Raw genomic sequence first — 17,017 nt, 5'->3', positions numbered from 1 at the left:
GGGTGTAGCACCTCCTACGCTTGCAGGGAAATGTGCCAGGGATGGTGGGGCTAGTGGGGAGTACAGAGTGGACGAGGGAGCCACGTAGAGAGCGGTCCCTCCCAAAAGGCAGATTGGAGTGGGGAGTCAGATTGTAGATGGAGTAGAGAATGATATGTGGGAAGTGGAGGTGGTGGGGTGATATGTGAGGACAAGGGGGATTCTGTCTTTATTCTATGTTTTTGTTGGTTGGAGGCGATGTGAGGGCAGAGGTGTGGGAAATGCAAAAAATGTGTTTGAAGGCATTTTCACTCACTGGAGGGGAGAGGTTATGGTCCTTGAAATAGGAGGACATCTGGGATGTGCGGGAAAGGAATGTCCCATCTTGGGAGGAGATGTGGTGGAGGTGGAGGAATTGGGAGTAAGAAATAGCATTCTTGCAGGAGGGTGGGTGAGAAGACATGTAGTTTAGGTAGCTGTGGGAGTCAGTGGGCTTGAAATAGATGTTTGTTTCAAGGCGGTCATCAGAGTTGGAAACAGAGAGACCAGGAAGCAGAGAGAGGTACCGGACATAATACAGGTGAACCTGAGGTTGGGGTGAAAGGTGTTAGTAAAGTTGATGCGCTGTTCAAGATCCTTGTGGGAGCACAACGCAGCGCCAATATGGTCATCAATGTAGCAGAGGAAGAGGTGGGAGTAGTGCCAGTATAGCAGCAGAAGAGGGATTGTTCCATGTATCTTACAAAGAGGCAGGCATAGCTTGGGTCCATGCGGGGGGCTGTGGCCACCCCCATAGTCTGTAGGAAGTGGAAAGAGTTAAAAGAGAATTTGTTAAGGGTAAAGACGAGTTTGGTTAAGCAGATGAGGGTGTCGGTGGGGGAGGACTCTTTGTTAATTCCTTTTAAAGTATAAATTTGTTTTGTCTGGGAGATTGTTATCCACATGGGAGGGAATTGCTTATAAATTAACTTTGTTTTAACTAATCAAAGGAATGGGTAAAAGAGGACTGATGCACACCAATGAATAGTTGAAATAATCCAAAAATGTGAGAAATGGTAATGCAGGAATTATTGTAACTGCTTCTGTCGTATTGCCATTTAAGGCATTTAAAGCCATTTACTAACTTTGAAAGTTTTCCACTTGATTTTTCTGACACTAATGAATGAAGGAGAAATCATAGTCTTACATCATTAATTTTAACTCAATCATTTTGTTGATTTTTGGGTAGTTGAAACACTTGTGTTTGAAAGAGACTGATATAGTGAAACAATAATTTATCATTGCTTTTTTTAATTGATAAGTTCACCTTTTAAGTTTGTGTGAATTAAATTTTCAATCTAACATTAAACCATTACATTCCTTTTGGGAGAATGGCTTACTATATCGTTATAGTAATTAAATGTAGGAGTTAATTATCCACTTGAAATAATTATCTGTGACAAACATTTTATACCTACATGCTTCAAGATCATCCTGTAGGATTCTACTCCACAATGGGAATGGTTATTTGAAATTCCTCTGTCTGCTATCCTAACAAATGTACTAACCCGTTAAACAGCTGGATTGGCATCTTCATTGTTGTCTGAAAATGAAATACCAAAATAAGAACATTTTGTATTTCCAGTAGAGTAACTGTTCCATCACAAAACTGCCTAGATTTCAGAAATATTAAAAAAAACTTCTTCTTTTCTGTGAAAGATGAGCTGTATAATATTTTTTGTCAGGACTTGATCATATGTAAGTGATGTAATAATATATCTTAATGCAGTATTACCTCTAAATCTACAAGTCACTCAAAACTTGCAGCATTATGTGTAAAGCAAGGCTTAAATATCAATCCAAATAGCCATATTATGCTATGAAGTATGAAATGTATTCAATTTTTGTCTGCAATATATGGCTGATTAACAGTAATGCATGAAACTGGCTGTTTGAATTTACTTTAAAGGCTGAGAAAATAGCAGAGATAACTACATCTGCTGGCTGGTTTGCTGAACTACCACTTTACTGTTGCACAATATTAGACACTTCCTTTAGCAACTATCAGATCGAAAGATCATACTTGTTTGTGTTTGATTCCATAGGGCTAGTTATTACAGAAAGGGTGGTCGTGCTATGCTCCCAGTGAAATGGATGCCACCAGAGGCCTTCATGGAAGGAATATTTACTTCAAAAACAGATACTTGGTATGTGTGTTTGAGTGCTTGGTTCCTGAAAAAAAAGTAAAATAATTTACTTCAGGTTAGCGACTTTGACAAGCTTTACTGTGCTGACAGCTTAATCAGAGATCCACAACCAGCAGAGGAACAGGAAGATCTTCCAATAGTTTTTGTAGAGTAGAGGTCCATTGTGAAGCAAGCCCTGTCCTTTCATTTCTAAAATCATGGTTTAAATACCATCTGTTCCCATTACACAATATGCATCACATGAATTTCAGCAACTTCTACCCATTCCTTGAAAGCAACTGATCAACAGCTCACACTAATTTGGGTCTCAGTTGGTCATCTCCGTCAACACCAATAAACCATGATAAATATAATACCTTTAATTCAGAAAAGTGTCCCAAGGCGCTTCACAGAAGCATGAAGAGAACTGAGCCAAAGGGGGAAGGGTGTCCAGGAAAGGCAAGCATGCAGAGGTTTTAAAAGGAAGGAATTGCAGAGAGTGGGACCTAGACAACTGAAGTTATGACTATGGATGTTGGGTGAAAGAAGAGGGAATGCACAAGAGGCTAGAATTTTTGGAACAGAGAGTTGTGGCAACAGTTTACAGCTGATGTAGGGTGAAGAGCTGGGATAAACTAGGGTTAGGAAAGGTTGAAAGTCAAAGACAACAGTTGAGAAAAGTACAAAGGAAGTGAAACAACTGAGTCCCAAGATGAGTATAGAAAGTACAGGGAGGAGCTCAATAAAGCAATAATGTAAGCAAAGAGGGGATATGAGAAAACAGGGGCAAGCAAAATTAGGGAGAATCCCAAGATAGTCTACACAAATATCAAAAGAATGCGAATAACCTATACTAGAGTCAGGCCTTTTGCGACAAGGGGGGCGATCTGTGCAGTGGAGTACAGTGTGCATTTCTGGTCACCACACTATAAGAAGGATATGAATACACCGGAGGGGGTGCAAAGGAGATTCACCAGATTATTGCCTGGGATGGAGCATTTCAACTGTGAAGAAAGGCAGAGCAACCTCAGTTTGGAGCAGAGAAAGCCGAGAGAGGGACCTGATACAAGTATATAAAATTATGATGAGCATGAACACTGTGAATAGAAAATTGACGCTCCACTTAGTTGAAGGGTCAATAACAAGGAGCCATCATTTTAAAGTGAACGCATGAACTTTACAGGGGATTTGAGAAAAACTTTTTCACACACAGACTGATGAGAGTCTGGAATACATCGCCTGGGAGGGTACTTGAGGCAGGAAACCTCACAATCTTTAAGAAGTACTTGGCTGCAAACTTCAACTGTCATGATATTCAATGCTTTGGGACTGGTGTCGGAAAGTGGGACTAGCACAGGTAGGAGTAATTATTTGGCAGTATGGGCTGGATGGACCAAAGGGGCTTTTCTGTACTATCTGATTTGATATTTCTATGAAAGCTCAAAAAGATAGATGTGTGTATAGTGAAATAAAATCACACTGCTGCTGCCATTACTCAATGCTGCTACTGGGAACTAATTCCTTCGACTGAATATCACCATCTTAATGAGCACAGAAGTGAACTTGAAAAATACACAACTTCACATGAAGTGGAAACAGTATTACAAGCAATAAGAATATATTTGATTTTCAACTGGTAACTTCTGGATCCTGGACTTAACTTTTTCATAAAATTTGCAGTGGGATCAGTAATTTAATAGATCTGTGCTGCATGCTCATTGCCATGTTTTTATTTAACTGGTTTATGAATAGCAGTAAGAGATAGACTCTTATTTATTGTTAGCATTTATCTGGCAGAGTCAAATGCCTGAGGAGATAGGGATGGTATCATGAAGGCATTGGAGCACTTTTGTACACTTCTAGCAGAGGCAAGGAAGTCTCTTGCTTGACCAAGTGCACTCCCAACTGCGAATGGATCAATGTCTCATGAGACAATGAAAAGGAGGGTTGAAACAAGTAAATTATGTAAGGTATGATAAAGCAATAAAATGGGAAATCTTAACTTAGTGACGTAACCTGGAACAGTATAACAGACTGAGATTTGCTGTTTATTTACAGGTCCTTTGGAGTGTTACTGTGGGAAATCTTTTCACTTGGGTACATGCCGTACCCCAGTAAGAGTAACCAAGAAGTGCTGGAGTTTGTCACAAGTGGTGGTCGAATGGATCCACCCAAGAACTGCCCTGGTCCTGTGTACGTAAATTATTTTCAAATGGTTTTGCATCTGTTCCCCTTGAAATTCTATTTAAGTAAACTAAATGTTCCTGTTGTTTCACTCTGTGCAGCAGTTTGATCCTTCTCTCAGTGTTCATGACATTTCATTGCAATTAAAACATGAACATACAGCACCAGGGTAAGCCAATTAAAGCCTCTTGTCAGAGATTAGTAAGAATTTTCCAGTCAGTTTCGAGCCCTGTATGATAAGGGGGAACATGTGGCTATTTCCAGCCAGGCTTTGAGGCACTTCCTTCCTGTCTGGTTACATCTGCAGGTACCTGCTGGTTACATCTGCAGGTACCCACTTCTAGGGCTCTCCCAAAACAATTGTGGCCTGGCAGCAGAGGTACTTTTTAAAATTCACAAGTTAAAAAATCTGGAGAGATAGCGCCTCTATCTAGACGTGCACGCTTCTCTATTATTCAGGGAGAGACAACCTTCTGCTTTTGCAATGATGGAGAACCTCCTAGTGGACCCTCCCTTTGAGAGATCCTGCTCACTGTTCTCAAGCTCGTCCTCTGACCACAAACTGGTCATTCTCCACTGCATGTTGTTTCTCACACTGCACAGCATGCGGAACTCTATTTAACCCAAACACTGAGGGTGTGGTCCATGTACAAGCATGACCCCAACGTTCCCATAGCCAGGCATTTTAACACAGCATCCTGTTCACATGCCCACTGGTCTGTCCTTAGCATGCTGCAATGCTCCAGCGACTCACAGCACAGTCTGGAGGAGCAACATCTCATCTACAGACTGGGCACTTTACAGCCTTCCAGACTTACTACTGAGTTCAACACCTTCAGGTTGTGAACTCACTCCCATTTCTTCCCTTGCCTTTAGCTTTACTGTTACATTCTCCGTCACCAAGTCCTCTCTCCCCACCGCCTCCACCCCACCCCCACCTCACAACGGGGGTACTGTTTGTTCTTTCCAGTCTGGAAGGTTGACACACCATTGTTCCGCCATTCTCACCCTAATCTGCTCTATCAACATCCTTTCTGTCCCAGCACTCCACACCCCACACTACTGCATAAATGCTGCTCCCTCCAGACTTCACGTCAGCTCTGATGAAATGTCGATTAGGCTCGAAATGTTAGCTTGCTCTCTCTCCATGGATGCTGCCTGACCTGCTGTGATTTCCAGCATCTTTTGTTTTCAAGAGAAAGTTCCTACCCTTCATCTCAGTAATTAACAGGACTTGAAAGCTAATTTTTTAAAGTATTTGACTTAAGTATAAAAGAGTTGATTGTATATACTGGAAAGATGTTTGGATTTGGCATTTAACCATGTTCAACAGTACAGACTCCAAGAATTAGCGCATTTTCATCCGACAGGAATTTGCATATAATATTTGTGTTTCTGAAGTCCATTCCAAAATAAGAAAAAAATGGCAGATGAGAGAAATGAATTGACTTTTGCTTTAATTACTGAAATTAGGTAATCTTGGAACATTTTATTTTTATCTTGATATGCCACATGAGAATGAAGGAGTAATTAGAGAGTCTGAGATCCAGTTTAATAAGTAATTCATGTGTCCTGATCACACCCACAGCATTGACAGGTCTAACGGCGCACAGACAGACAACATTTTACATTAACTAAGTCTCTGTAATTAAGGGGAATTTGCAAGCTGATTTATATATTTGTTCCTGTGGTGGTTAAATTAGGAACTGTTTAAGAATGAAATGCATAATTAACATGTCAAAGTGTAGCTGTGTTTGTGTCCGTAGATCTAACTTTGATGCATTACAGTATTGTCCTCTCCTCTTTAATATGTCAGTGGCCACACTGAAGCAACTTTAATGTAGGGCTGCCACCTTTTCCCAAGTCCAAACTTGACAAGGGCAAGATGGGGCAAGGGAGAGGGCGGACTTGTGGTTTCAGCTCTGATTCTGCCTTTGTTACTGGTGAAAGTTCTTGCAAACCTTAATGTCTACTGCTTCCACAAATGCTGGTGCCAGTGATTCTTAAAAAACTTATGTCCGGTAATCTATTACTGCTGCTCAGATGGTCAATCTGAAAATGCCTTTTAAAAAGGGCGGCACGGTGGCTCAGTGGTTAGCACTGCAGCCTCACAGCAGCAGGGATCCAGGTTCAGTTCCAGCCTCGGGTGACTGCATGTGTGGGGTTTGCACATTCTCCCCGTGTCTGCATGGGTTTCCTCCTGGTACTCCAGTTTCTTCACACAGTCCAAAGATGTGCATGTGAGGTGGATTGCCCATGTTAAATTGCCCACGGTGCTCAGGGATGTGTGGGATATAGGAGGATGGGTCTGGGGGGGATGCTTCAAGGGTCAGTGTGGACTTGTGGGGCCAAAGGGCCTGTTTCCACACTGTATGGATTCTTAAAAAAAAAGGAACTGGCAGTGACAATAGCTGTTAGCTGTTCCCACAAATCACCTCATGTTACATTTAGAAACAATACTGCTTCCAAAGGGCACTATGCTGTCACATGCTACTCAGCTTGAATGAGGCAATCTCAATTTGGCTTATTTCTTACCGTTGATACTTAATGGCTATATTGAGACTCACATCAACAGTTATGTTTTTGTAAAAATAAAGCCCTACAGTGGAAGTCATCACAAGGTCCAAATAAAGGGAAAATATATGAACAATTAATTGTATAAATTTTAACAGATACCACTAATTTCTTCCTATTTAATTCTTAATATTTCAGATATCGAATTATGACTCAGTGTTGGCAGCACCAGCCAGAAGACAGGCCTAACTTTGCAACCATACTGGAACGAATTGATTATTGCACACAGGTAACGTTCACATATATTTTTGATATTTCTTAGTTGAGGTTACATTTTTCTAGGATTTCAGACAGCACGTTGTTTTCTAAGATTGGATACTTTGAGGATAATATGATGCGTCTAATAAGCCAAGACTTCCAAAAGTGTTCAGCTAAGCATCCTAAAAGGGGTCAAAAATGGAAGCTCATGAAATTTAAGATGAAATTCTTCATGTAATTATTATTCAGCTAGATAAAAGGAAATAGGGGCAAGAGTCATTATAAAAATCAATAGTTCATACTTCCACTGACACTCTGATGGAATTGCAATATAGAGACACAGAAAGAACTTGAAAGAAAATCAGAATAAACTTTAAATAACAGAGAAGTGAGGAGAGCTAGTTCATCAAATTTGTATCTGTTTATATAATATGAAAAGGAAGTTCTGATATTTTGTCCCTCAAATTATGAAGTCGAAAAACCTTAAACTTGAGACTTGATGAAAGCTGCACATGTAGCATTTATTAATTACAATCATGGGTTGGCCAGAGAGTGATATTGTAGGAGAGCTGTAGAAGTTTCAGACGAACAGGAGGGTGATTTTCTTCATGATTTGCTTTTAAGGTCACAGTTCAAAATTTGCAATGATGGGATTTGCACTGATGAGTCCTGATTTTTGCCAGTACTGAGTGCAAGCATTTCTCTACAGCAGAAACACTGGAAGAGGTTGAGAATCCAACATTCTGTAACTGAACCCAGCATTTCTCGCTTTCCCAGGGCTGGGATTGGGGAGTGGTCCATTGTTTGCACATGCACAGTTCCTGAAGGCAGGTGGCTGTTTAAATGACCAGCTAACTCCACTGAATTCAGATTTTGGAGATCCTATCGTCTGGAAGTTGGTGTGTGAAGATCAAATCAGAACATGTTTGTTTACAATGCATTTATTTTGGATAGCCCTAGTCCCAGAGTAACTTGGAGGTGAGGGTCAGGTCTCCTTTGGAGGTGGATGTCAAGAATCTTTTATGTTTGGAGTTGGGGATCATTTTGCAAATAGAGCATTACATGTGCTTTGGGACAGCCAACCAGATAAGATTTTGTGTAAAGATTGCATAAACACTTCAAAAGTATCCAACATGTCAACAAGTGTCAGCAAATTTCAATCTGCCAAGACGTGTCAACCAGTTTCAAAATGTGTATTTATGGATCCGAGTGCATTTCTCAATGGAGTGTTTCCTGCAATATGGAAATGTAGATATTCTTTTCTCCAATGTGTACATGTCCCTCAATGAGTTGACATGGTAAGGTGCAGGGGGAAAGGGCATTGGGCAAAAGTAAGCAAAGGGGTATAAGGGGTGGATATAGGGGCATAGGTTGTGTTTGGGGCATGGGGAGAAGGGAGCAGGATAGTAGGAAGATGGGATGCTTTCTCTTTTAAATTTTAGCTTAATATTTTGACCATGTTGCTGGAGCCCTGACTGGCCTACCTCAGGAACTGGCAGCCTCTTAAGCTTTTCCTGAGTCACCCAGCCAAACTGGACTGAAAAATCAGAACTGCAGGCAGAAATTTGTACGTAAAAACAGAAGGAAAAGGACCAGGAGTTGGCCATCTGGCTCATCAAGCCTGCTCCACCATTTAATCAGATCAAGGCTGATATTTTTGTATATTCAGCTCCACTTACCCACCCGCTCACCGTAGCCCTTAAATTCCTTGACTTTTCAAAAATCTGTCTATCCTTGCCTTAAAAACATTCAGCGGCATTGCCTTGACTGTTTCACTGACAGACAATTCCACAGATTCACAATCCTTTAGGTGAAGAAGTCCCTCCTCAACTGAAAGGTTAGGTCACAGAGCCGAGATCACTCCTGATCCTGCACACTTGTCCTGGGAATGAAAATCAAGGCCGCTGCCTCTGATTTTCTAGTACAGTATCAAAAACAATTGACAACAGTCAGAAGAATTAGAAGAGAGTAAACATAAAGAAGTTCGCCCTTTAAATCAAAAGACCAAATGTAAAAATAAGTGTACACGAACAAACCTAAAAATTACATTGAGGAATAATGCTTCAAAACAGGAGGGAGATCACAGCCATCTACTGAGTGTGAATGTGAGTAACAGAATAGGTAGATGCAGTCCTTTTGATTTTGTCCAACTGGTGCATATTAGTGTCATTACTCAAATTCATGTTATTTTAACCTGTTTCTTTGCAGCCAGTGAGAGAACAATAGTGAGACGGTATCATTTTGAGGAGACTAATGTTCATTAATTGAAACAAGCATCATGATTGTTGGGATAATCGATTGGAAAGTAGAAAATAAGATGTTTCATAAACAGAATAATATTATAGGCGCATATAAGTACAATTAATATTTTAGATATTTTTCCTATCTGAAGGTGCTGTTTAGAGTATGATCCCTCAGGCAGCTTCTGTTGGATCACTGAAGGAACTTTTAACAAACAACTAACTGTCTAATTGTTTTTGCGCATCTGGGAACACTGGGCCTGACTGTTTGCATAACAAGAGCTCCACTTATGTATCAGAGATAATGGAAACTGCAGATGCTGGAGAATCCAAGATAATAAAGTGTGAAGCTGGTTGAACACAGCAGGCCAAGCAGCATCTCAGGAGCACAAAAGCTGCCGTTTCAGGCCTAGACCCTTCATCAGACCCTTCATTCATCCTCTCTGATAAAGGGTCTAGGCCCAAAACGTCAGCTTTTGTGCTCCTGAGATGCTGCTTGGCCTGCTGTGTTCATCCAGCTTCACACTTTGTTATCTCCACTTATGTATTGTGTGTTTGATGCTTTGGTGGGGAGGGCAGTGTATTTAAGTCACAGGTTTGCCATGTGACCTGCGATCCCATCATTAACAATGTTTTGTTTGTGCCTTTCCCTAGGATCCTGATGTAATAAACACTTCCTTGCCTGTAGAATATGGGCCTCCAGCAGAAGAAGAAGGAAATGTTCCGGTACGCCCAGATGACCCTGATGGATTAGCGCCTCTTTTAGTTTCACCAGCACAAGAGGCTGAGAGCCAAGGAGCTTCCACTGACCTTGCCCTGCCACCCCAGCGTCCAACCAGCCTCTGCCTTGGTGAGCACCGGGTCAAATTTGTTCCCAATGATTCCGCCGTTGTACATACCGGAAGGCCAGCTGAGGATGGGTCTCATGTCAATAAAACGTACTCACAAATGAACAACTCTTCTGCTTCACAGCAAGGTAGGGGCTCCCGGAAAAAACCCACCAACCTCTGGAACCCTACGTATGGGTCATGGTTCACAGAAAAACCTGTCGTGCAAAACAACAACACTTTGACTGACAACAACAGGCCACCAGAAAGGGAAGATTCTGGTTTCCATGCCAGTGGTGGTACTTCTACTGCCATCCCAAATTCCAGGCCTCAGGCGTCTGCTGTTGTACTAGAACCTTCTTCCCTTGTGGCCAGTACATTGGATGTGCCTCTATTCCGCCTGCAGCATTTTCCTTGTGGGAATGTGAGTTATGCACTCCAACAGCAGCAGCAGCAACAACAGCAGGGATTGTCTCTGGAAGCTACATCTGCTTGTGCTACTTTTAAGGAAGACTACAACTCACATGTTAATAAGGGCTTACCTGCCCAGCAGGACCCACGTGTTCACCCAGTTGCCAATATCCCCACTTGGGACTCAGGACTCTCTCTAGCAGAGGATGTAAATGTCACTATACTGTAAATAAGCAAAACAAACAGGTGGCTCTACTTGAGCAAGTATCACACCAAGCAAACAAAAAAGCAGCAGCAAGTACTATTTGGCACACGAGACTGGAGCAGAGTTTTTATTTTCAGCTGAAAATATGGTGAGAGCCGCATGTGGATTTGTGGTAAACTCACTGCTGTTAATGCATGTGAAGACATCAGGCCCATGTACAGGTAATCCTGGGCTGAAGTTAGAAGTACAAGAAAGCCACTGCAACACCAACTCAGCTGATTTAGAATTTTACAGTAACTTTTGAAGGAAAATAGTGTTTTGAAGTTAAGATTCCACAACAAAAAAGGTGTACTGCATCAAGTTCTCCACTGGTATTCTTTTTTCTAGATTGCACAGCGATCTCGTAGTTACCATATCTCTCTGTCCCTTTGCTCACTTGCACAATCAAGGCACTCCAAGGGAAAGAGATGATTAGGCTTGAAAACTGAGGAGAATCTTAAGGATCTTAAAAGAACCATCTTGTATTTATATAACGCCCTTCGCGATCTCAGTCTCTCAATGTGTCTCAAAGTACTTCACACCCAATCGGGTAATTTTGCGAACAATGTCGTAATCTAGGGAAACTAAGTGAGAGGTTCTTTATGCAAAATCATTGGGAGCGCATGGAGATTTGACACTCTCTAAATTATGGCACAATCTCACTACAGTGGTGATCTCTGCTATTGATCCCACTCAAAAGTTGGTATCAGTGAATGATAACTTAATCTGTGTACAGGTGCCAGGCACTCTCCCAAGACTAGTGGTAGCTTTCAGGAGTACATCTGGCCCAAGATGTTCTTACATATGCTGGTGTGTGCCCAGCCTTGGATGGTGTTCCATTGCCCTTCAACCCACCAGGAAACCAGTAAGCAACATTCCCTCAGCTACCTTTAGAAGGGGGTACATGTAGGCTTAAATTAAAATTGATTTTGATCCTCAGGGTCTATACCTCTTTCTGGCAGAGAACTCTAAGGTAGACCCATAGACACCCAAGAGGAGTCCAGTATAATTACCCTGACTGAAAATATCAATCTTCTTTAAGGGCAAGGTTGCAGTAACTCCTGATGAATGGAAGTCTCAACTTCAGCCTCAATCCCTGACCTTCCAAACTTCACCAGTCTGAAAAGGGCAGCTGGACACTCCACCTCTTACAAAGTCAAATGGGAAGTACACCCATAAATGCTGTATCTAGATTCAACCTTATTTTATGGACCTCCTGCTGATTCCCACTTGCTCACTCAAATTTCCACCGGTGGTCCACTGGAAAGAACAAAGCATCACAGTCCCACCATATAGGAAAGGCGAAATCCATTTGGTCACGTCAAACTTCCTTGTGGTTAGCCTATCATGTAAGATCGTATGAGACCATTCATTCATCATTTCCATTCCAAAGTCAATTTCCGCTAAACTGGGAACTGTCTAAATTCCGTTTAAACTTTTCACCACAGCGATGTTTGCAACAAGTCAACAATTGTTTAAAAAAAATTCTGTGAACTCAATGATTCCAGAAGCCAAAGTTAATGTACAGTGAAAGTGCAATGAGTTGATTTGCAAGGGATGTACACACAGCGTTGTATAAAGTGGAGGTTTGAGATTGCTGAGGAGCCCCCTTTGCAGCCCAATTTGCCAACAAATGCACTGTATGGCAAAAGAAAATCAAAAAATTAAAACACAATAAAGCACTAAACATGTAAAAAGTGTGTTTGTTTTCAGTTTGACCATACCTTAAAAACTCAGCAATCTTTTTCTGCTTAGCATTCCAACTTTGGATGAGTGTGCTATCATCTGCCATGTTATCAGTGTAGCCAGTCATGTTTCTGGCGTTTTTGTCCTGCAGTGTGAGATCTCAGAGCATCTCCACTGCCTTGAAACAGGTGAGTGAGCGGGTGGATATTCATTTCATTCATCAGGGTCACTGGCTCCCCTCGGGCTCCACTGTTGAAGAACGTATTACCTTCTAGTTGTTCAGCACACTGTGTCACTCAATGTCATTTTCCATGGCTGTTTCTGCTGGAAGCCCGTGGCCAGCCTCCTGAAGGTGAACCAAAAAAAAGCTTCAAGGTTTAGGGTATCTCATCCCACATCTTGCTGTTTTGCGCAGTTGTAACCTGTCTAAATCCATGTGGTTCAACCCGTTGGAAATTGTTGCTTCCATCACCGTCTTCCACATCTTCTCATGAATATTGGCCTCTGTAACAGTTTGGTTGTGTTCCTGCCCCTTATTTATAGCCTTAACAACCCGCAAGATCAACTGCTGTCAGTGGTGGGTTTCAGCTGCCTAATTACCTCTTGAGTCATTGGCGAGAGCTTTGGATATGGTGTTGAGAGGCGTTATGAGAGCTTCCACTTTTGAGGTTAGTGATGTGAGGCTGCAAGATCAATTGTCTGCAATAGTGACAATCTCGCTTTTCTTCCATTGATACATTTCCCTGACACATGCTCAAAAAGTGCTGGAGGTTTTCCATGCAACTTTATTGCCTCACATTGTGGTGGTAGTGTCTTGACATTTGAAGAGCAATGCAATGTGGCTTCTTGGACTTACCTGTCACAAAAACAGCAGCTTTTCAGTCCTGTCCAGGATGGCGCAGACCAGTGCATTGACACATTCATTGCTCCGTTTTCCACTATTTCATGTTTTCAAAATCAAAGTGTGACCTGGAAAAAAAGACAGTAAAACAGTTTGGTTTCATTCCGTGTTAGCAGTGTCTCTTGGTGTGCACTCATTCAGGATATGGGTAAGACCATTCTGCAGCCAACACTCTGTCATTGCTTTCATAACTCCATAGCCTCACTGCACACTGTGCCTTATCTTCAATCAATCCAGTCATCCATCCTTGCAGGTAAATTCCTTGGCTCAGCCTCTTTGCCAAGGCATTCCCTTTTCCTGCTGGATTGGAGAGTTGGGATAATTCTTTTGCTCAAGCCATGTCAGCTGAACTTCTTCAAGGTCAGGACAGGCAACTGTTCTGATCCTTTTCCTTTCAGGGGACAATGCCTGAATGTTGAAACATTCCAAAATGCATCAAAATTGTTTGCCTACTCATTGGTGGACTCTCCCATTCTTTAGTGGTATTCAACTTTCAATTTGCTACAGCTTTCCACTCACTATGTCAATTTAACTTTGTCTGCAAATGACAGCTCTTTATCTTTCTCACAGATTTAGTGACGCTTGCATGGTGTGAATTTACATCTGCAGGAGATATTGATGCCAAAAGATGGCTTGCACTAAACTCTGCGATTTTGCACTCCAGTGTGGCCTAACTCTGTTCTAATTGTTCGGCAAAATCATTTGAGGAGCTTGCCCAAACTGGCCCAATCTGGAGGTGCAAATCTGAAAATTCAGTTTATCATGGCATCATTCTATTGGAATTGCTATTCTGCCAGCCGGAACTGATTGACAACTGCGGCACAGCTGAAATTTCAGATTGTCTAAATTCAATTCGTTGTGATTTTACTGTAAAAGCTCTGGCTGCCATGGTGTAATGGTGAGCTCGCGTGCTTCTGACCGCTGCGATCCGAGTTCAAGTCTGGGGGCAGCCTATTTCCTGGGCCAGTTAGTGCTCAGCCTCGGGAAGTCACGTTTTTAGGGTGGCACGGTGACTCAGTGGTTAGCACTGCAGCCTCACAGCGCCAGGGACCCGGGCTCAATTCCAGCCTCGGGCAGAGTTTGCACATTCTCCCCGTGTCTGCGTGGGTTTTCTCCGGGTGCTCCAGTTTCCTCCCACAGTCCAAAGATGTGCAGGCTAGGTGGATTGGCCATGCTAAATTGCCCGTAGTGTTCAGGGGTGTGTGGGTTATAGGGAGATGGGTCTGGGTGGGATGCTCCATGAGGCGGTGTGGGCTTGTTGGGCCGAAGGGCCTGTTCAACACTGTGGGAAATCTAATCTAATCTAATCTAATTCTTCAAGCTTAAGTCATAAATAATGAATTGCCCAGAAAGTAAACTAAATGGGAATTGGTTAAGTTGGTTTGGTAGTTTCAACAGGCATACAGCCTTGATTCTAAGTAGTTAGTTATCCTGATATCCATAATAATATCCAGGTGAGAATCAAACCTTGCAGATTGAATTGTCAGGCAGTTTGTGAGTATAGAGCTTACTGTCACTATCAGTGGGGATGGATCCTTCCCTGCCCCATATTCATTGATATTTCTGGAGTGAGTGAATGAATTCTGTAGCAATACAAAAATTTAGGAGCCCAAAAGCCACAAAATTTTTCCACAGATCAACCCCATAATTTTACCCTACTCCGCATCTCACCCCACCGAGAAATACATCAGCACGTTGACCATATTGCAATGCCCACTCCAATGTCTTTCCCCAATTCCGTTTGATAACTTTTAACAAGGAAGATGGAAATCTCACCCCTGGCTTTACTTCATATTAACAGCAGGTCTCCAACGTAAAGCACCTGTAGCACGTTAGAACAAAAGATTGACTTTAGAGCTGACTTCCACTAGGTTACAACATGACATGACAGCTGCTCTGTTACATATCAACCCTGAGCCAGATTCAGATCATCAATAACTTTGCACAAGTTTCTCTGTCATCCTTGACGATAAATTTTATCTCACCTGTTTATGTTCACTTCCTTATATTTAACTTGAAATAGCAAATGAGACCGGGAATCGTGTTTGTATCTTAATGTCAACTGGTATTTGCATTTTCCAGGGGGAAGGATGGCTGTACAGAATAAGAATGTAAATACACTGGTTATTTCTTCTTACAGTAACTGTTCTGACTTTATGAAAACATTTGTCTACATATTATTGCACTCTAATCGTAAGTAATTGTGTGAAGCACTTTGAGATATTTTGATGCTCTGTAAATGCAAATATTCCTTTGTTTAATTCAAGGAGAATCCTGTGTAATGTCCTGTGAGATGGTATTACATTCATTCAAAAAAAATGTGGATGTTATTTGACAGTCTGACGTTCAGCTGCCTCAGAGAGATCAATCTTTTAGTAGCCAGGAAGCCAGCTTTTGACTTGCCAGTCGAAAAAGAATTGCAACGGACTGAAAGAGACCAACAGGTTTACAAAGTTAATGTGCCGCTTTAGGTGCAAGAACTACAAGTTATAGGCAGCTAACAATCTCAAAGGAGGTAGTGACATCTTTAACTAAATATAAATGTCCATTACATCTGTTTCCATACTGTTCAGACATGTGGTGCCATGGTGAAACTGATTCCTTATCGGTTGATGTTGACTGCATGGTCACAAGCCTGAATACTCCATAACTTTGAACATAGTGGTGTTAATGTGTGACATTTCTGCATAGAGGTCATCAGTTGCAACTCCTCCCTGGTGATCAGTTGGCATTGTAAAGTTACTATTAGATGCATGGACCTATGATTGTTTTACACCAAGCATAATTATCAGTTACAATGAATAGGTTTTGAAGTCATGTATTTTAAAAGAGCTGGATGTTAAAATTGAAAATCAATAAAACCTAGAAATCACAATATTATTGTTAAAATGCTCAGTACATTTGTATGAGAGTTATTTATCAACTAGTTCAATGGAAGTATTAGCCTTTTCAATTTAAGAAGATTGATACTCATGGTAAAATACTGGACAGAAGTATCTTGCAGGGTGCAAGCTTTGTAAACAGTATTTTCTATGCTTAAAACATAAATTATTTACTCTTCATTTCCTCAGTGGTGAAAACAAACAAATTTTTAACTAATTATTTATTTCCGGAAATTTTAAGTGGCAGTGTTATCTGATTCTGTAACAATAAAATTATTGATAAATTAGTCCTTTAGTTCTTAACACTTATCTATGGCACATAACTCCCTAAAAATGCTGACGGGGATAAAGGTTTATTTATTGAAGATAAAATGATTTTATTGCCACACCTTTACGTGTTAATCTTTACTTGCTAAGCTGCAATTGTCATCATTTAATTTAGGCTGCGGGAAGTCAATCAATATTTATATATCTAATTGGATATCAGCTTAAATACAGTACATTATCAATTTCTGAAAGATAAAGACAACTTATTGTCTTGTATGTAATTCTTCATTATGAAAGGCTACATCTGAAATAACAGCATATTCTTCTCTGTCACAAGCTTTGTCAAAAAAAACTTATTTTTCCAGAAAACAACAACCAGGGATAGGGATTGAACTTGGGCTGTTGGTTTTATTTATTTTTCTGCTTGAGTTGTCTAGCTAACTAAGCCCTGTGTTTGAC

At 41.3% G+C, this 17,017-nt stretch overlaps 1 protein-coding gene across 2 annotated transcripts in view; it reads left to right on the top strand.

Moving 5' to 3' along the window:
* Positions 1-16,390, top strand: part of LOC125455175 (ALK tyrosine kinase receptor-like) — a 977,528-nt gene extending 961,138 nt beyond the window's left edge. For both annotated transcript variants that reach the window (XM_048536890.2, XM_059648635.1), the window contains exons 26-29: positions 2,064-2,165; positions 4,203-4,337; positions 7,041-7,131; positions 9,995-16,390. In XM_048536890.2, coding sequence (XP_048392847.1) covers positions 2,064-2,165; positions 4,203-4,337; positions 7,041-7,131; positions 9,995-10,807 — 1,141 coding nt within the window. In that variant the 3' untranslated portion in view covers positions 10,808-16,390. The remainder of the gene's footprint in view (positions 1-2,063; positions 2,166-4,202; positions 4,338-7,040; positions 7,132-9,994) is intronic.
* Positions 16,391-17,017: the final 627 nt, after the last annotated feature.

This window comes from Stegostoma tigrinum, chromosome 9 (assembly GCF_030684315.1).
Source record: "Stegostoma tigrinum isolate sSteTig4 chromosome 9, sSteTig4.hap1, whole genome shotgun sequence".
Lineage (NCBI taxonomy): Eukaryota > Metazoa > Chordata > Chondrichthyes > Orectolobiformes > Stegostomatidae > Stegostoma > Stegostoma tigrinum.
The sequence above is the reverse complement of the archived record's forward strand: the minus strand, read 5'-3'. Positions and strand labels throughout refer to the sequence as shown.